The following is a 20,979-nucleotide window of genomic DNA, read 5'->3' on the forward strand; positions in this document are numbered from 1 at the left end:
GGGCCAAGACAACATTCCCCACACCATTACACCACCACAACCAGCAGCCTGGACTGTTGACACAAGGCAGGTTGGGTCCATGGATTCATTCTGTTGATGCCAAATTCAGACACTACCATCTGTGTGCCTCATCAGAAATCCAGATTCATCAGTCCGGGCTACGTTTTTCCAGTCTTCAACTGTCCACGTTTGGTGAACCTGTGCCCACTGCAGCCACAGATTTCTGTTCTTGGCTGACAGGAGTGGAACTAGTCCGGCCATTCTCCTCTGACCTCTCTCATCAACAAGTTGTTTCCATCCGCAGAACTGCAGAATCCTAGTTTCAGAAATCCTCAAACCAGCCTGCCTGGCACCAACAATCTTGCTACGGTCAAAGTCACTGAAATCACCTTTTTTCCCCATTCTTATATTTGAAGTGAACAATAACTGAAGCTCCTTACCTGTATCTGCATGATTTCATGTGTAGCATTGCTGCCACAAGTGCTTGCAGCTGCTTTTGATATAACAGTCATTTGGGATAGTTTTTTTAATTCTGTCAATGCTTGAGGTCTCTGTAAGGCCTGAAGAACACATGAAGACCTGACCTGGAAAGGGACGTGTTTACTGGCCGACGCGCCTCTGCTGCTTGTTCAGGCAAAGTACGAGTGAGTGAGAAGTTAACTACACTGTATATACAGTAGCTGATTAATGGAACCAAAAGTAAGTCACGCCTCATTCTCTGACGGGACTGTAGGTTACTGGCTTGCATTATCCAAGCGTAGCTTCAGTACAGTAGATTCAGAAATATTCAGACTATTCACTTTTTCAACACTTTGTGTTGTGAATTTATTTGTATGGATAGAATTGCCATTTTCCCCATCAATCTACATCAAATTACTCATAATAACAAAGAAAACATGTTTTTGTACATTTTTTGCAAATTTATTAAAAATCAAATACTGAAATTTCTCATTTACAAAGTATTCAGACCCTTTGGCAACAATTGCAACTTAGAGTCTTCTTGGGTAAGTTTCTACAAGCTTTGCACACCTGGATTTCAGCAGTTCATCCCATTCTTCCTGGCAGATCTTCTCAAGCTACGTCAGATTGGATGGTAAGTGCCTGTGAACTGCCATCTTGAACTCTCTGCACAGATGTTCTATGAGGTTGTCTTCTCTGGGCTTGTCCCAAAGTCTCTCCAGTGTTGTTTTGGCTGAAGGCTTTGGGTCATTGTTGTGCTGACAGGTGAACGGTGACCCCAGTCTCAGGTTGAATGCACTCTGGAGCAGGTTTTCTTCAAAGATCTCTGTATTTGGCTGCGTTCATCCTTCCCTCAGTTCTGAAAAGCCTCCCTTTCCCTGCTGCTGAAGACCCCTCATGGTGGTATTAGCCAGGTGATGAGCGGTGCCTGGTGTTCACCAGATAGTGTTTGGAGTTCCGCTCAAAGGGTTAAATTTTTGTCTCTTCAGACCACAAAATCTTTTTCCTGATGCTCTCAGAATCCTTTAAATGCCATTTGGCAAACGCCAAGTGGGCTGCCACTCTAGGAGGAGTCCTGGTGGTTCCAAACTTCTTCCATTTCACAAATATTGAGGCTACTGTGCTCCTGGGAACACTCAGAGCTATAGAAATTATTTTATACCCTTTCTCTGATCTATACCAAGCTGTAGTTTTATTGGGAGGTCTACAGAGACTTCCTTGAACTTCCTGGCTTTGTTTTTGTCCTGACATGCATTGTGAATTTTGGAATCTTATACACACAGGTGTGCGCCTTTCTAAGCTATGTCCAATCAATTAAATTTGCCTGACCTGACCACCGTTTGCAGTACCATAGCAAAGGTTCTGAATACTTCAGTAAATGAGAGATTTCATTTTTTGATTTTTGATAAAATTGTAAAAATTTCAAAAAACATGTTTTCATTTTGCTATTACTGAGGTCAGATTGATGGGCAAAAATGGCAAAAAACACATTAAAATGTTCAAAAAGTGATAAGGTCTGAATACTTTCTAAAACCACTGTAAGTTCTTGTACAGTAGTTGAGAGGAATTTTAAGGTGCTTGAACTTTACCTGAGTATTTCCATTCTTGCTACTTTATACTTCTACTCCACTACATCTCAAAAAGAAGTATTGCACTTTTACTCTAATATATTTATTTGACAGCCATACAGTGGTTATTAACTCTTCAGATTAAGATTTTACATAGAAAAGCATTATAACCTTACATAAATACAGCGTATTAAAGGATTGAAACATTCCCAGGTCTATGAGCTGTTATTAGTTAGACCAAAGAGACTATATCCTCTGTATATTTACATTTAGCTGAATGAGACTACTGTATTTTTACTTGTTGTACATAGGATTTTTATGCAGAATACTTGAAATGGAGCATTTTCACAGTGTGGTAATTTACTTAAGGAAAGTATCTGAATACTCCTTACGCCACTGCAGTTGTCCACATTGTCACTTTCAACTGTTTTGGAACAGTTGAAACCATTAGGTAGAAATGAAAATTAACAGCCTCAAGGTTTCATCTTGTTTCCAGTACTTTCTGTCTTTTGGTCATAAACAATACTGGAGAAAAATATCTAAACAACTAAGGGAGTGTAAAATGCCATTTAGTAGCATATCTTTTCATTGTTTTTCTTTTCAACTTTGATAACATGATCAGATTTACCCAAATTTTGTGAAGATTTTCTGTGTTCGTTTCAGGTCAGACTAATTTTAACTTACTGTGGTGAAAAATTTTAGTGACTGCAACTTAGCACCAGGTTAGCCCCCGCTAAAATATTCCATGTCAGAGTTTGTGGTACAACCCTTCTGTTAGCATTTATTACAAATAATGGTGTATTGTTTAAGAGAATACTTCCAAAACCAAATACAAAAATATAAAATAAGTTCATTTGTGATTGTGAGAGATGATTGATGAAGTATTTCTGAAACAAAATGAACCAGAGATTATTATTATTATTTTACCTCTGCTGTCCCTGTTGACAGCGAGATCAGGTATGTCCAAAGAACAGTAGTGCCTTGAGGGATTACAGTGTCCTGCTCAAGGGCACTTCAACAGGATGGATGTGTGCAGGCACAAATGCTTGACACTGAGTTGAGTGCTTCAATGCACTGACCCCAAAGTAATATCAAGTAATCATGTTAGCATATTAACAAAATGACAATCACATTAAAAACAAAAAAAAAATTTATTAACAGTTTAGAAACACAACATTGTTTGCATCTTCCATTCCTGACTTTGTTTTTTTTCGGTTTCCCCTTTCAAATAATTCAGAGTGCTGCAAACACAGAAGCACACAACTGACCCAAACTTCTAATCCAAATCCCACAGCCCCCTCCTGTTCTGAAAGGGAAATGGAGCCAACATCTGGGCAAGAATCTGCACCACAGGGCATATTGAGGTTAAGAACAGTGACAACACTAATACACCAACTCTTCTATTATGTTTAGCAGCTCATGAGACTTTGAAAACATGGAGTTTGTCCGCTGTCACTGGAACACATTCAAGCACTTCTCAAAAGGTTATATTGGCATCAGTAGAAAAACTAAAATCATGAGTCATTTTGGTTCATCCAGTTGGATCAGAAGAATCATGGTAACCAGATATGTGGAGACACTGTTTAAATTTTACATCACCCTGATTTGGCAACTCAGTTTTATAACTAGTTATCAGTCTGCACATACAGAGGCACCTGAACAGCCAATCACCAGCACTAACTGCTATGATAGACCCAAGCATGTGCTGCTTTTTTGAGGTAATCATGATTATTCAGCCAATAATTAGAAAAAAAAACAAAAAAAAAACCTCGAAATGCTGGTGGCGAATATGAACTTCAGGGGGTGTGTAATATTGGATGTTCACCAGTAAACAACTTCCATCAAGTAAGCATGCAAAAATGTAATGTAATGAAAATGTAAAATGATTTATCACCAAAGGACAAACCTTCAGTAGTTCTGTTATAAACCAGGTAGTACCACCTTCCGCACGTTTATTTACGATGCACATTTATACCAAGATTTCTGGTCATGTATAATATCAGCCATCCAACTCCAGAGTTTGTATGTTTGTAGAATTTAGTCTTTTTGATTTGACAGCCACTTTTTAGTTGCTGTATCTCAAAGTCCAGTAAGAAATTATAGTATGACTTCACATACTGTACCATGCTGCCCCATCAATGGCTATGATGAGGACACATTTGTAGTTATGATTCACCAGATTAAAAATGCTTTCAATTCAAACCAACTGACTCTACTTAGAATACAGTTTTAAATAAACGGTATGTATGAGATTTGCTTCCACTTTTTGTCTCTTTTCTACAAATTTCGTTACAATTTATATGGCAAAATAAAGTTTCGGGGTTGGAGGGAGGGAAAAAAACAAAACAAAATCTATCCATGGAGATTCCTCCAGAGGACTCTAGTGCACTTACTCAGTTACCTTGAAAGGTCAGTAAAGGGGAGGGCAGGTGTTATGACAAATACTAACCTCACAACAACACACTACGGTTGGGAATACAGTGCAGAGGACAAAGTAGGAAATGAAAAGTTAATGAATGACAAGTTCGCATGTATGACAAGTATAACAGCACTCATCCTTATCAAATGTCTATAGTTATGGCCATGCACAGCTTACATCTCCTTCTGTATCAGTGTTGATGTGATCATTTGTTGGATGTGAGAAGGTATTTTGTCTGGACCATGCGTCTATCACAGCACAGACATAGTCTTGTACTTTACTTTTGTTAACCTGGTTCTTCATGGTGTTTAAATGACCACTGTTGAAAGAATCCATGAAAGACAGAAGAGATGAATGGCACAGTAGACAGAAGAGGGAACATGATGAGTGGTCTCCAATCCTTATCCATTCAACTTCCAGCAGCTCAACAAACAGGACACAAAACAAAAAGAAAAACAGGAAAAAAAAAAAAAAAAAAAACGGAAAAAAAACAGAGCAAGAAGGAACTTGAACATTTATACACTGTCAATAAATATAGTGATTTCTTCCCCAGTTCCAGCTGTTATAATTCATCCTCTAGGTGGTTTTCAGGTTGGGCCATCTCCTTTGGTCCTGAAAATAAGGACAGAGATGGAAAAAATGAATACTAAATGGAAGTGGCATTACATCAACTCTGTTCATTAGGACGGAGAAGCATACACTTTGTAGTAAGAACGTTCCCTCCAGAAGCCCACGTTTACTGATTTATTAAGAAAAACAAAAAGATTTTGCTATGATAAAGCCTGTCAGGTGAGACTGAATCGATGTGACATTTGAAAAAGCCTTAGCTGGAAGTAAGAGGGAAAATGAAGACCTGGTTTGTCATCTCATCATCTTATGTTAAAATACTCACATTATGTCCTATCTGACTCCAACTATGACAAATACTTTTCTGGCCATTTCAAAGACATTAGAATCATTCTTGAAGTGTAAGACATCATATCATTTGCATTTTTCTATTGCAACACCTGGGAAATTACATTTTACATGGAAAATGGCAGTGGGAGGAGGAAAAAAAAAAAAAAAAACAGCTTTAGCTTTTTCTTCATCGGTTTCAGCACTAAAGAAGTAGTAGACTGCTAAACAAATGGATGAGATGAGATGAGATTACAATGTAATGCAACCTTTTAATAAATGGCATCACATTATTGTGCAGGATTTATTACTTTTGAACAGATGTCACAACAGAAAACACACTATCACATTCCTTCATTCCAGTTTCATGACATTTTGGTTTTTGTTATTGTGGTTCATTATCTAGAAGTGATCAAATTTCCCTTTCTACTATAACTACAAACTGTAACTGGTTTAAATATTAAAATTTTATGTTCCTTATTTGAGAAAAAAAAACAAAAAACTTTTTTCATGTGCACATTTCCAGAGTAGTGAAAAACACATTGTGACTTCCTTAGGATTGCTCAGGACACAATCAGTAAGAGGTGTAAAGCTTTTAAAATTTTTTGTAGCAGCTGGAGTTAATTACAGATCATGTGACAAAAATAACCACATTTTCTCTAAAATGGCACACTGGAGGATGAATGAGCTTGTAGCTGTATGCAGGAGATATCATTCACTGACTCATACCTCACCTGGACCTGGACTTACATCATCACTGAATTGAACAACAGAATGGTTAGCAATCTACTGCAATCCACTGCAAGAGTCCTGCAGTGATAATAATGTTCCATTCGTGTTGAAAGAGTGTGTGTCAGTGAGGAGTTCATTCAGTTCAGTGGTGATTTCTGTGCCTGTAGTTTAGTGTTGTACTGGTCCACATTTAATGTGTGCCAATTATTTTGTCCACCCCCTAAAGTTCTCCGACATTATCTGCAACAGGTATGGCAGACCGACCTGTTGTTGTTGTTTCTTCTGTGGGCTGTGATTGGCTCTCTGAGTCTATGTGTACAGTGCTTTCCTCTATGGGTGGGGCGTCACCCGGCTGCACGTCCTCTGGGCTTTCTGTATTTGAATGAAAAAATACACCCGAAGTTATTTTCAGCCCTATTATTGTTCTAATTCTTTTCTCTCATTCACAATGGAAGAAGAATTGCCACGTGTGTTGAGCTGTTTGACCCACCACTCTTAGTGTTTGTGCTCTCCTCTGTTGGAGGGATGACTTTCTCCTCGGCTGTGTTGTTGGCCTTGCTGCTTTTATCTGAGTTGGTGCTGTTCTTGGGTTTGGCATTTGCCTTCGGCTTGGCAAACTTGGCCTTGTTGAGCAAGTAGTTGACCTCTCGATCCAGCAGAGTCAGCTTGGACTCGATGTCTTTGGAGAGCAGGATTGGCCGTTCTTTTGGAGAGCGTTTCTCCTGCTCTGCTACCGTCACATTCTTCCATGTCTGGAGCAGACAAAGATTTGATACATGAAGATCAGTTTACTCGATACAAGGAGAACTACCCAGCCTGTAATATGTATATATAAAAATACACCCACCCACCCACACCCACCCACCCAACTTTACCCTTATGAAGTCATCAGGGTTATCTCAGATTGATTTTGAAAACCACAAATTTATAAAGGGAAAGCCTAGATTATGATCTGGTGGCATGACGTTTGAGAGATGTTGGTATTTACCAGGCAAGGAGTGTCTAAAGAGAGACGCTATTGAGTTACATTATGGAAAATGAAAATGTAGGATCCAGCTTTTTGGAATTTGACCCATACTAGAGACTAAAATAAGGATCTCTCACCTTCTTCTGCTTTAATTTTGACCATACCATTTTTAACCGTCTCTCGCATGTCCGCCAAAGTTACTGAGGTGTAATATACTAAGGAAACAATAACTTTCAGCAAACTAAACGAATAAGGTAACAGTCATTCAGTAGTACTCAGTTGTGTGAGGACAGTGTGATAGCATTAATCCATTCACCACCTACCGCTGTTTCATTGATGACTTTTTCTAACATATTTAGCTCAACTTCGGTGAAGATCTGGTCATCCTCTGGAATCAGTTTGGCACTCCTTTAAAAAGAAAAATAACAATTAGACTATGTTTATGTTAAGCTCCCTAGATTTTAAACCACAGTTTTTGCGCAAGAACAACTTGAATCCACACAGCATTTCCTGGTCTTGTTTGCAGAGAGCTCTTTCCACAGGGAAATATGTTCTACACCTGAACAACAGCTAAATCTCTTCTTGTTCATCCTCTTATTAGTTGCCGAACAACAAAACTGCATCACAGCTATCAGCTGGTGTGGAGTGAGACAGACAGCCAGAGGATCAAATCTTTGTTTCATGGTTGTTCCGTTGTGTGAAAAATCAACATACTGTAAATAAATGGTAAATTTACTGCACTTATAAAGCACTTCTCTAGTTATATCCACCATTCTAAGCGCTTCACACACATTCAGTCACAGTCACAGTCACACGCAAAATTTGGGATTCAGAATCTTGCCCATGGACACTTCGACATGCAGACTGAAGATTGGACCACCAACCCCCCAGTTAGCGGACGTCTGGCTCTACCTTCTGAGCCACAGCTGCCCCCAGGTTAAGAGGTCAATACAGGTTATTGACAACAGCTCTGCTATGTGTTTCCTTTTTTGAAATTTGAAATGATCGATGTCAGAAAAAGTTAGAGGTGACAGAAAGCTCCCAAATTTCACTGGAAATTTTCTGGAGGCCATTTTGGAAAAGCTCAGTGTCTGGGGGAAAAAATGCCATTTTAGTCTGGCAGAAGGCCAAAAATAGAGGGAAAAAAGAGATATTTACAAATTTAACCAGCTTAATGTGGACATAGACTCAGTCAACACAAAGTGCTGACCCACCACCAAGTCTTCATATCTCCAATTCCTCACACCTTCCTTTCAACACTCACCTCAAAAAGAAGCTGGAGGTGTTGAGCATGCTGTCCAGAGCGGCCAGGCGGTCCGGCCACTTGCGTCGCTCCTCTACCCTGAAAAACATGTCCCTGCACAAGCTCTTCAGCTGAGAGAGCTTCTCTCTTAGCTGCTTGGTGGTGGCCGTGTAACCATCCTCGTCCATCCACTCTGACGCCTCGGTTAGCTTGGCAGAGATCTGCTCCTTCTCCTCCTCTGACAACACCAGCTGGAAATCCTCCTGGTACAGCTTGTCCTGGAGAAATAGTATTATGATGTAAAGTACTGTGTTTTTTTGGGAAGAGACATAGGTGACATGGTGCCATATCGCTGTTATTTCATCCTTGTTTCTTTCTTGCATCCTACTTTCTGATTACACTGGTTTCATCTTTTTCAATGGCAACTCCAAAGTCCTTGCCTTACAACAAGGAAAGATAAAAAGGTAAAACTGAAAAAATGAACATATCAGAAAACTTCTGTTGCTTACCTGTGTCTCAAAGATGAAAGCTTCCAGACTGTTGAGTGTCTTTTCCCTTTCCTGTTTGGCCAGGTCTCTGTCTGTCAAATCTTGCAGCCTGAAACGATACAAAGACACGTTTTACCCAAAAGAACTGAGAACCAAACTACACAAGGGCTGAAAAGAAATCAGAATAGCTGCTTTACTTCTTTTGAGAGGAAGTGACATCATCTGCAGTCGGACTGAAGATGTCGTTGACGACAAGTTCCACTGTGATGTCTTCAGAGATCTTGGTCTTTTTCTGAGGTTTTACATTCTTCTCCGCATCCTTCTCTTCCTCAGCTTTTCCAGATTTCTCTCCCGCCTTGTCCTCCTTCTTCAGCAGGGATATTGTTAGTTTCAATACCAAATCCATAGAGGCTAGTCTCTCTTATATATACACATCCATTTTCACCAAATTCTGTGCAGATTTAAACCACTTTACAGACAGTCTACATGAGCTTTACAAGTGTTTCTCAGAAGTTATATGTGACTCTTACTTTGGCATCAGTCTTGCTGTCTGCCTCCTCTGTCTTCTCCTGGCTTTTCTCTTCACCTGCACTTTTCTGAGAATCATCCTGCTTCTCCCTGGCAGCCTCATCTTTCTGGGCCTCGTCCTTGTCGTCCTTTCCTGACTCTGGTGGCACTTCCTCCTCGTCCTGGACATGAGAAATGTTAGCTACAATCTGAGGCCAGGCATGTGTGAGCAATGCCACCTGACATTTGTGTAATATGTGTACATTCCTTTTTAGCAGTTAGTTGTAAAACTGTTACAGAAAAGCCATGGCATGGAAATTTCCTAACAAACATATCCCTGATTAACTGTTCAGGACACTGTGTTGTGCCATGAACACAGCTGCAGTTACCTGGACAGGTTCAGTCGCATTTGGGGCAGGTTCTGACGATCCTCCTCCAAATAAGGTTGAAATTGTGTTACCTAGCTCTGAAATACAGCAAAGTGTTGCCTCAGTTATGTAATGATAAGAAAAAATATACTATAAAAAGTTTAAGTATTGCATGAATCAGTATGAAGGCAACAAGATTAATGAGCCCCGGTAATCTGACGTCTCCCACAGGCAGAATACCGAGTTCTAACCCACTAGTCTGATGTGTGTGTAGATTTGTGTGTGGTTATTTGGTAGCAGCCTGGTGTTATTTTCAGGTGATTTCATTTAATCAAGGTAATTATACACATTATAAACTATTTTTAGGCTGATTTAAAAAAACAAACAAACAAAAAAAACAAACAAACACATCTACCGGTTAATTTACAGTTAAGTATTATTGGATAATTGTTGAGCATTTGCTCAAAGTATTTAGTTTGCTGTTGTCGAAGGATTGTTTTTGTGTCATGAACAGGTGTCTCAAAACCACGTCTGAGATCTAAGTTCCAACAAACAATTCAATTTGCACTGCCTCATTTAAATGAACTACTGTGCACTGTGTGCTCTGTGCTGGGAACCAAAATAATAAACAGATGGACAAAGTGAGCTTCAAGGTAATGAAAATACCACACGGTCACCTCCACAAAAAAAAAAATTGCCTGAAGTGCCACTCTTCTAACACTGATCATAGATTCTGGATGGCTGAGGTTACAAATGTGTGTTTGCAAAACCTACTAGTTAATGTGGATTCCTCCTCTTTCTCCTCCACAACTGTTTCAAAGACAGACTCCACCTGTGAATGAAAATTACAACAGTGAAGTAATTATTTGATTGATTGGTACAAATGAAAAAGTTTTGATTCTCTGAATATTAAAGTAATTTTATAAAACAAAAGCAAAAAATTGCTATATGCATTACACACACATTACTGTGTGCTATTAATAATCTCCTTTGAGTAAAGCACATTTTCTTGGAGTCGATTGTTTTTGGCTTTGGTATCAATAAGCCTCAGTGACCACCATGGCAACCAGGAGAGACCCTGTCTAAGTGTAAACCAATATGTCTGTCATAACAGAAAGACTTTAACCTTTATCCATGTACAATGTCTTTCATTTTATAGCTGTGACAAGTGACATTATGACACATAGATGACACACAGATATATGTGCTGGTGTCTAGCCATAGAATGCAGTTTTTGTCTGTAGAGCATGTTAGAACTGTTTCCCTGAGACTTTTATTGGTTTGACTTTTTGTATTTTCAATGAGGAAGCTGAATCAACAGAAAAGTGCAACTGACCCGATCCAGCAGGAGCACGCCACTTTCATCCATGTTGAAATGGGCTTTGATGCCTTTTGACTCGGCGTCTGCGTGCTTCTGAAAGCTGCTGCCCACTCCAGACAGTTTGACTGTAGTCAGGTTCAGAGAGCCAAACACACTACAACACATGACCAACAGGGACAGGGGAGAACAGGTCTCAACATTCAAATATATTTAAATCATGAGGGAATATGGGTCAAAGCAACAACTTGGTAGGGATCTCACATTTAACCTTTAAATGCCATCAAAGTCCAGTCAATTGCCCTAATATAAAATTTCTGTAAAGTCTGGTTTCTTCTAGTTCGTTTTTTTATTACTGAGCCCTGAAATGTCATGAACACAGTAAACTGATCGATTTTTTTAGCCGAAAAAACATTTTCAAGAGCTAAAGCAAGCAGCTATCCAACCTGAGCTCGTCCTGACTCAGGAAGCTGAGGTCGCCATAGTTGATGTCAAAAGCAAAGTCGTCGCTGTAGCGGTTGAATGTGATGACCTTGCGCTGGGGGTAGGGTGCCATCCGCTGGAAGAGGATACGTTTGTTGTGTTTCAGGGTTTTGATCCCCTCCTCCTCCGTCTCACGGGTGAACTCCACCTGATGGAATGAAATAACATGTGGTTAGTGTTATGGCATGGCATCGGACTTTGAATCTTAGTCCTGCTCAAAAATTCTTCACATCAGAGTACAAATGAGGGATACTAATTCAAATATACTACATATACATTTTGGACACACAGCATTACTTCAATTGCTGAGTGTTGTTAAAATACAGATGACCACAAGTTTCCACATTTAAGATTAATATAGTTGATCTATCAGCGAGCCAAAAATTTCACCAATGATTTTCTAAAGTGATGTTATTTTAAATTCATCTCCAGCAGCATGAGTCAGTGAAGGACCTGCACTGACCTGAATGGGGAAGACAGCTGCGTCTCGGACCAGGAAAGGTTTGACCTTGAAGGCCTTGCTGAGGGCAGCAGCCTGGTACACAGCGCCCATGGCTGCTGCCTCATCTGCATTAATGTTCTTTCCCAGCTCCTCTCTGCAAGGAAAAATACACAATTACAACTGCAGGTATTCTCAATCCAACCAACCCTGCGGAACTAGAACTCAATTTTCTCTAATTAATTCAGTGACAAAATAATGTGGAATTGTGTTTGACAGTGAACGTTCAAATTCAAATAAAAAAGTTCAAATCAGAACAACATCTCTGTGGTTGACACTTACTTCCCAACTGCTTGCAGCAGAACTTCCTGAACTTTGGGGACACGGGTGGAGCCACCTACTAAAATCACCTGCTCAATTTCATCCTGTTGGCAGAAATATATGAACTCAGATTCGCAGCAGTAATACAGATATCCATTAATTTACACAAATATAAATGATTTTGCCCCACAATAACATTTCATCAGTCTACACCTGTGCCACTTATCACTTTGTCAGAGTGGGTGTAACACGTATTCAGCTGATGGATGTATTTGTATTCAAAGAAACAGTTTGACATTTATCAGCAGAGGTAATCAAACAGTCAATTTCTACCACAGATTCCCATATGCTTACCATATGTATATAGGAGCCTATAGTCTATTGTCAAATTGAAAGTCCTTTCCTATTCTTGTCTAATCTAGTTTTTCTATATCCCGTGTATGAGACAAACAGCCAAATCTCCCCACAGGGATGAGAAAAGTTTCATCTTATTCCGCCATGTGGAATGACCACACCAACCATAAGTCTTGTAGAGAAATGCAATAAGAATACTGACCATTTTCATTTCTGCAGCCATGAGGGCGTCCTGGACCGGGCGAGGCACTCTTTCGAAAAGATCAGCACACAGCTCTTCAAACGCACTCCTGGTCACCTTAGCTTTGAAGTCAATGTCATCCATCAAACCTTCCACCTGAAAAAACACTTTTTTTCACTGCAATGGTACTGAATCCACATGTTAGGATTATCTGGTCAGGAGTCTGTTTCACTGATAGGATTTCTCTTACAAATACCAATAAACTAACATTTCTGAGACATTAAAACAGTGAATTTAAGATTTAAAATCATTCTTAATATTTTGGGAACTTGAAACAACTGTATTTAAGTAATTAAATTAACTAAGGTGCTGCATATGGTTCTGACATACAACATTAGTGTGAGATGCACAACCAGCAAGATAGATTGATAGCTGATGGTTCACATCACTGCACTCACCTGGGCCATGAAGTCTACATTTGCACTAAGCACCGTCTTGAGCCTCTGAGCCTCTTTGAGGAGTTTGGCCATGGCCCGGTGGTTCTCCCTCACATCTTTCTTGCTCTTCTTCTGCTCGTTGAACAGTTTAGCCAGGTGGTCCCGGAGTCGTAGGTCCATCTCAAAGCCCCCCAACCCTCGGTCAAACCTAAAGCCAGAAAAAGAGAAGCAGACCAGTAGATCTTAGGAGTGAGTATATCTAAGGGGCCTTTTTTTGGTTTTTTTTATCTAAATAAATTGGCTGACAATCAAGAGCAGGAAGAATTTACTGGCTTTTCTATTCAAAGACATTTCATAAACATGCCTAAATGAAGCATCTCTAATCCTCATCTGTGGTTATTAAGAGCTTTAATGGCTCAGGCAGGATGAGACATTACAGCTCCAACCTCTGAGGAAAAAGAAATAAAGAAATTCAAAACAAAACCCAGCTTCTGTCATTAAATCCTGATAATTATTGCTTTTCACTCAATTACTTTTATTTATGCTGTCAGGGGTGGCCAAGTGCATTGCGGGGATAATGTTACCACACCAGCTCCCCCTGCATGATGCAAATAGTATGTACTAAACAATTCCTAATAAATATGAACATCAGCAAACATGTAGCAGTGTCTGGCTCCTGGGGAGTGTATTATGAAGAGAGATTACTAGGGTGGCCAGTGATCTTTGTGCTTAACTCAGGTTTTCTGATGTCAAAATCCTGGATGTAACACCTGCATATTGACCAGTCAGCCCACTGGAAAAATTAAGTCCTCATTCTGCAGGACCCAGACAGGGATAAAAGTATAAATTGACCATATAGAGACAAGGAATTAAGAGTTCAGCATTATATTTTTAAATCAGGACAATTACTTTCCTTACATGATTTTACACTTTTCTACACTTTTTAAACTGTTTTTACACTCCATCACTGCAGCTCAGAATAACGTTATGTTTCAGTACAAAACATTTCAACCAGATAGACCTTATCATGGGTTAATTTCAATACTTTAAGTCTTATTGTCTTCAGATGAATGGTTCTTTCGCCCTCTGGTTTGGCAGGACGAAAAGACTTAAGAGTCTGAGTGCATCACATTCTGGTTGTGTGATTGTATAATTTAATCTCACTCAACAGGTATCATTGTTTAATTCCGTATCATAAGAATTACTCCTCTAATAGTTCTGATGATCCTATGTGATCGTCCTTTGTAATTAAAAACTCCACCTCTGTTCACTGATGTTAGGCTCAGTGAAGCCAAGTAAGCTCAGGAGAGCCAGAACAAGTTAAACATGTATTGTGATACAGGTACCTGACTAACTGCGCATTCATCAGCAAAACAGGTATGTATTCTTCCCTCTTATATTGAAACCACTTTTAGGTTTTTCCCTGCTTTTTTAAACATTGAAAAAACATTGTACATTGCACAACTAAACCAAATTCAGACAAAAAAGCCAAATAAGACTGCACTACAGAATAGATAAGGCTCTAATTAATATGTTGATGCCAGTGTTACACCTAGCAGGTAGCCTATCTTCTTTTAATGTCAGCTAACTAACTTCACTTCAGCTGGAGATCGATGCCTCAGCATTTTTTGTGTGGTTTGTACTCTATATGTCTTCCTGTTTTGAGTTTCAGACAGCATGAGGAGAGACAGAAAAAGAGCCTCATGGACTCTTTATGATATATGATCCATGCCACAGATTGTTCTTAAATTTGAGAAGTGTGTTAAGTGTCTCCTAAAGCCGGAATGAAACAGTTTCTAACCAACACACTACAGGTGTGTAAGTTCGAAACTAGCAATGGTTAGAATTTTCCAATCTGACAATCATGTATCTGTTTGTATTAAAGATACATATAACACTGTGTGTATTGATGTTGACAATAAATCTCAATATCCGAAGATTTCATTTTGATGAATGCTCCAAACATACAGTAAATGCCCTTAGGGAGCACAAGTTCAGAAAAGTTATCTCATGTTTACAAATCATGTCAGCAAAACTGAAGCGCTGCTAGGAAATCTGACCCCTGCTTTCAGCTGTTCCAACTACTCCTGCACTTTTTCTCCTTTTTTTATCTTTCCACTACCTAGTTACTAAAATGCATTTTTACATCTTCACTTCACAATGATATGAAAGTAATAAATAAAATATGAATTATTATTATTTATTATTATTACAGATTATTTTATAATTGCATTACATTTCTTGACAATGAATTTAGTTTTATTAACAATGACTGTTATTTAACCATTCCTATTTAAAGTTTTAAGAGTCTTAAAAAGGTTACCACATTATTTAACAATTTATTAGTTCATGTATATACACTATTTATTCATAAAACTATTTATGTTTTTGTAAAATGATTTAATACTGAACACTTTGGGACTCCACACACACACACACAACACAACAAAATGCCGATTTGCTAATATGCACACCTAAATCTGCCACTTCTTTTATCTTCATCAGAAATTTTTACATATTTCAGAACCTCTTTAAGACAACAGGCCTGACAGTGAGAGGCTGGTCGCTCTGGACCATTTGACAGAATAAACATTCTCGGTTGTGATGCCACTTCAAGGATTACTGGACTCACCCGACACCTCGGATCTGTAACTGGGGCTGGGTGCCAGATTCCTTGGTTTTGACTGTCTGATAAGTGACAATAGTGGCAGTAGTGCTGCCCGAGCCCATATCATAAAACATCACATTCTGTAAGGGAACAAGATCAGATGTTAAGCAGTTTTGTAGTCATTTGTAGTCAGTTAAGTTTGTTTTCCTACACAGTCAAGGACAGCCGTAAACATGAAACTACTTCTCAAAGTGAGAACAATATCAAATATCAGCTCCTTATCAGATACTCTAATAATACTCTAGTAAATGATTGTAAAATACAATTAAGCTGGGCTTAATCTACATTTTTGTTATTGTTAACAAATCCCCTTGAAAAGACTAAAATCAAGAATGTGTTAAGCTGTCTCTCAACACTTTTTGACTTCCTTTCCCTGTCTGTGGTTCTCAGCTCCTAGCCCATTTGTTGCCACTGAAAATGTAAATCTTAAAGAACAAAAGAACAAAAAAAGAACAAAAAAAACAAAAACAAAAAACACGCTTCAATTAATTTCCTATAACAGCTGCTCACTGTTGTTTTTAAATCAAACATTACTCAAACAACAGGAAATGTTGCATTTATTCAGGGACTATTTTCAGCAGTGGATTATTACACATTTTGTGCTCTTTTGAGTACTAGGCCAGCATGATGGTTTATGTGGGACTTTTTCAAAATATACAACAGTTTGTGTTTTCATGATAATGAAGGAACATGTCACCTAATGGCCCACTGATGTGTTTAATAGTTTTTGGACAACCATGGTGCTCTAAGGCACAGAGGGATAAGATACAGTATACTGTATCGGCATTTGGATACACACACAATACTTATTAGTAGGATACATTCATTGTTAGTTTGGTCTGGACATAGGATTTGTTGACTATAAAATAGAATAGTTAATTGTGGGCTACAGATTATCACCAGAATGACTCTTTAACATGTATTTAGGAGTAATGCTGAATGTGCACCTTAGCTGTGTTATCGATATCCTTCCTCCTGAACACCCCATAGTTCAAGGCCACAGCTGTATTGTCATTGATGAGCTGAAGGACCTTTAGACCTGCTATGTGTGCAGCCTGCAGGACCGCCCTGCGCTCTGCCTGGTTGAAAAAGGCTGGGACAGTAATCACTGCATCTTTTATTGGTTGTTCTGGGAGTTGGAGAGATTAGGAGGAAGAAAAAATGAAAACATTAATATGTTTGACATATTCCAAAATGTCAAACAATGATGCATCTTCTTAATTGAGCCAGCCAACCTGCAAAGTCCTGAGCAAGTCCACGAGAATAATTGAGAACCATCCCAAGGAGCTCCTCAGGTGTGTACTGCATTTCTCTGAAGAAAAAGGCAGACAGACAGGTTAGATGCCTCTGTTTAGAACAGTGCTGTGTTTCTGTCTATACTATACCTGGTACCTCAACATCAAAACATGATCATGTTATTAAAGAAGATTCTCGATGTCCAGTAACGAAAGAAAATGTTTTCAGAGGTGAAAATCATAATATCCACATTGTAGGGCAGCACAGCCTGATACAGCATATTAGTGTATATACAAACCACCCCTGTGACTTGTGAGGTCAGTGGAATCACAAACTATTTAAGACTCAACATACAAATGAATGAACAAAAGATTTCATGTATGCATTTACAGTATGATGAGAAATCTAAATGTGATGCAGAGGAAGAATAAAAAGACTCACTCTGAGTTTTTAAAGTAAACTGTGCCTCTCACTGATTCCTCCTGCAGCTGGTGCTCAGGAAAACGTTTCTGGTAGAGCGCCACCTGGAGGTTATTGTGCTTTTTGCCCAGGAGGCTTTGGAGGTGCCTATAAACAGTTTTTGGGTTCTTCACAGACTGAAATGTACACAATATGTAACCATTAATAGCATACACACAAAAAGATTTACACACCAATCAGCCACAACATTAAAACCAGTTACCAGTTTTAATGTTGTGGCTGATCGGTGCAGTATTTTGAGGTGATTTGAATGTTTGACCTATGCATTGACTGTGAAAATGATGATCATCAGATTAAGCTAATATTCTATCAAACGCAATTTAGTAAATTTGAGAAAAAGGTCATACCACTCCTAGTGCACTGTCTCCAAAAAGTCTTTCATTTTCTTTGAGACATACAACCGCGGGGGTTTTCCTCCTCGACTCCCTGAAGAAAAAGACAACAGACATAGTATTTAACTCTGAAACGTAATTTCATACTGTATTAATTTTGGCCATTCCCTCTAACATCCAAACCACGTGTGTACACTTAATGTGCCATGATAAAGACAAACAGTTATACGAACTTGTTGAGAACAATCTCCATCGGCACACCGGGTTTCACTATCGCCATTTTCATCCACTCACTGCCCAGGTCAACTGACATGACAGCTACAGTCACTGCAAACACAAAGGCATGTGCTACATAAAGCTGGTAAAGCAGAAGGGTAACATCTGAGATCCTGAGGTACAACAGAGTTGCATTATTTATCCAGTATATTCATTTCCAAACACTGATCAATGATAGTTGTGTGTATTAACCTTTATTGCAGTGCTGTAAAACTATGCTTGGTTGACAGCACTGCTTACCACTACAATAACTGCTTCATATTAGAAAAATGTGTCTGCATAAGTTGACAGATCATATTACCTGTGTGCGAAGGCAAAATTGCCAGAACAAAGCAAAAGAGAGCCACCAGCGCCAGCTTGCTCCCCTCCATGATGAGCTGTTAAGATGAACATATGAAAATTATATGAAAACAACATAATCAACCGAATGGATTTTCACAGGTTGCACTTGTCCTAACCTTGTCCACATTTACCCAAAGTGTCAAAACCTAAACTTTGAGAATTTCTTTTACAGGAACTTCATCACACACAACTATTAATTCCAAACACTTTTTTAAAATCTTTGTCCATCCACCAGCGCTGCAGAGATGCTTTTTGTCCAATGTCCTTTTCACTCACTATGTGGGAGAAGGTGCAAACCCCCTGAGGAACAAGATGATCTCCCACCTGGAAAAGACAAACCTGCTCTTTTTGCTTCTACCCCAGAGCTTGATCTCTTCACAGTGTTTCTCCACAAGTAGAAACAGGGACAGCTGCACCACACTCAGTATTCTCATAAATGCCCAATCACTGTTTACGTTTCTGGTTCTTTGATGCTAATGAGGTGCTGATTAACTCCACAGCGGATGGGAATGCCATTGGCAGGTATTGCCATGGCCTTTACCTAAGGATATGCCAAGCATCTATTGCACCTGATCCCATCCACATAGGTGTGGACAGTTCCAAACACGTGGCATTAATACCATTGTCAAGCTATGACTTTGGCCAAAGCTTTAAAATCTACAAGGAACCACTCTGCACACAAAGGAAAGGATATGTTTTTTCAAAACATAGTGCTAATGCATACTGGATCCAGAGCTTAACATTCAGAGTGAGTCCATCCAAAACCACATCATTGTTTGTGTTTCAAGTTAAGGGAGAGAACAGCAGGCAATCTGCATAGAAACTTCTAGCCCCGGTGAGTCAGTGACGCATGAATGCGAAATGGATGCACAACTCAAACCCTTATGTTTAAAGAAGCATGAGTCTTTCAGCTTCTGGAAATCCCTTGGATGAACAGGCTGGTCGTAGGATAAGTTGCTGATATGTATTAGATAGCTAAGTTAGATACAACAATTGCTGTTTAACGTTACACCGTTTGCCACTAATCGTAAACTAATCAAACACGTGGACAATGTGTTCCATTTGTGGACCTTTCCAAATAAAAAGCTAGTACTATTACGCTGGAAAAAAACAGCACTGCCATATGTTGACAGCTACTGTTAGCTAGCTCGCTGTCAGACAACTATCAATAAGGAAGCATGATTGACACTGTGCTGTGGCATGAACTTACCTATCCGCAAGCGGCACAAATCAGAGTGTGACGGGGCTATCAACTTACTGTGCGGATTCGGACTACTTTCCCTGGTTTTGCCTTAATTCAGAGCCTCTTTGTTGTCACGCTTGATAGTTTTTAGTTCCCCTTGTCACCGGCTTGCTCTCAGCAGATGGGCCCGGAACGCGGCGTAAGCTCATTGGATCCACTCAAGCCGCTGCTGGGAGAAAAAACTTATGTCAAGTAATCTACAACCAAACTTACTATATCCGGTTAGCGTTTAAGAACAAAACACCCCGTCGACTAGCAGACAGGTTTTGCTACCAACATTAGCAGTTATTTTTGACCGGATACCAAATTAAAAATAAAGATCAAATGTGAATATGGATTTTAGTAACTATGTAATGCATTTATAAAACACTTGACTCCTAAGCAGATAATTTGTGTACTCTTGTTTTGAAAGAAGGACTTCGTCCTCTCCGGTAATTAACTCCCTCTGTCTTTACGACTGGTGCAACAACAAGCGATGACCCTCCAGAGCAGAACCCGCCCACCTCGCTCCACGCACTGCTCCATGATTGGTCCACGTGAGGTGAGTGGCGTCGGAAAAAAGATTTCTGGCTACATCCAATTGGTCCACGTCAAGAGAGTGGGCGTTAATTAGAGTGACGTAATTTCCAGGTGAAGTCCTAGCAAACCATATGCCTGTTTAAAATTTATTGAGTTATTAATTGTTAATTTATTCACGTTATTCTGAGGGAGCTGAAGGTAACTTTTATAAATGATGTATGTTTACTGTTCAACTGAGAGTAATTTACATTTTTTAAGTCTGTCTCTATAAAGTAATATAGCAATGTGACTTTTCATTTTCATTCAAAGCTCATGAAAAGCCTCTCTGGATTTGACTGGTAATTGTAGCCAGGCCAATTACCAAAACATGAGGGTTACAGACACATCCCATTTAATTACAGACAGCAGTCAAAGTAAGTTGAAGTGCTGTTACAAACAGTTTTAATAGCTACTAAAAGGAATTTTAATAAAATTATCTGCTGGTCCTGCTAAAAAGGACGGGGTGAAAGAAGAGGAGAAGGAGGAGGTAGCACTATAGGTGACCAGACCCAAGTAACCACCACACACCACTCCACTTCAAATCGATGTGCCACATCAAACAACATTGTCTTAAGTATGCCCACTGGTTTTCACCAGGAAACCCTAGAGATAGACAAAAGGACCAGCGTTAGAATTATTTAAAAGAATGTTACAACCACAAAGTAC

The 20,979-nt window shown here is 39.3% G+C and overlaps 1 protein-coding gene across 4 annotated transcripts; it reads right to left on the minus strand.

The window, feature by feature from the left end:
- Positions 1-3,780: 3,780 nt before the first annotated feature.
- Positions 3,781-20,169, minus strand: hyou1 (hypoxia up-regulated 1). Of its 4 annotated transcripts, XM_040150333.1 has the most exons (25): positions 20,154-20,169; positions 19,771-19,921; positions 18,472-18,547; positions 18,128-18,221; positions 17,910-17,988; positions 17,524-17,678; positions 17,082-17,158; positions 16,794-16,975; positions 15,811-15,926; positions 13,200-13,386; positions 12,763-12,897; positions 12,228-12,310; positions 11,910-12,042; positions 11,410-11,594; positions 10,982-11,120; positions 10,420-10,477; positions 9,667-9,743; positions 9,301-9,459; positions 8,968-9,137; positions 8,792-8,879; positions 8,304-8,560; positions 7,363-7,447; positions 6,563-6,824; positions 6,337-6,444; positions 3,781-5,058 (listed from the first exon to the last, which is right to left on the minus strand). In XM_040150333.1, the coding sequence occupies exons 3-25, from the start codon at positions 18,539-18,541 to the stop codon at positions 5,009-5,011; spliced, it is 2,949 nt and encodes a 982-aa protein (XP_040006267.1). In that variant the 5' UTR covers positions 18,542-18,547; positions 19,771-19,921; positions 20,154-20,169; the 3' UTR covers positions 3,781-5,008. The 4 variants fall into 4 exon arrangements, with proteins under 4 accessions (XP_040006267.1, XP_040006266.1, XP_040006268.1 ...); XM_040150332.1 differs by lacking the exon at positions 20,154-20,169 and having other exon boundaries at positions 19,771-20,011; XM_040150334.1 differs by lacking the exon at positions 20,154-20,169 and having other exon boundaries at positions 19,723-20,011.
- Between the last annotated feature and the right edge of the window lie 810 nt (positions 20,170-20,979).

This window comes from Xiphias gladius, chromosome 17 (genome assembly GCF_016859285.1).
Source record: "Xiphias gladius isolate SHS-SW01 ecotype Sanya breed wild chromosome 17, ASM1685928v1, whole genome shotgun sequence".
Lineage (NCBI taxonomy): Eukaryota > Metazoa > Chordata > Actinopteri > Istiophoriformes > Xiphiidae > Xiphias > Xiphias gladius.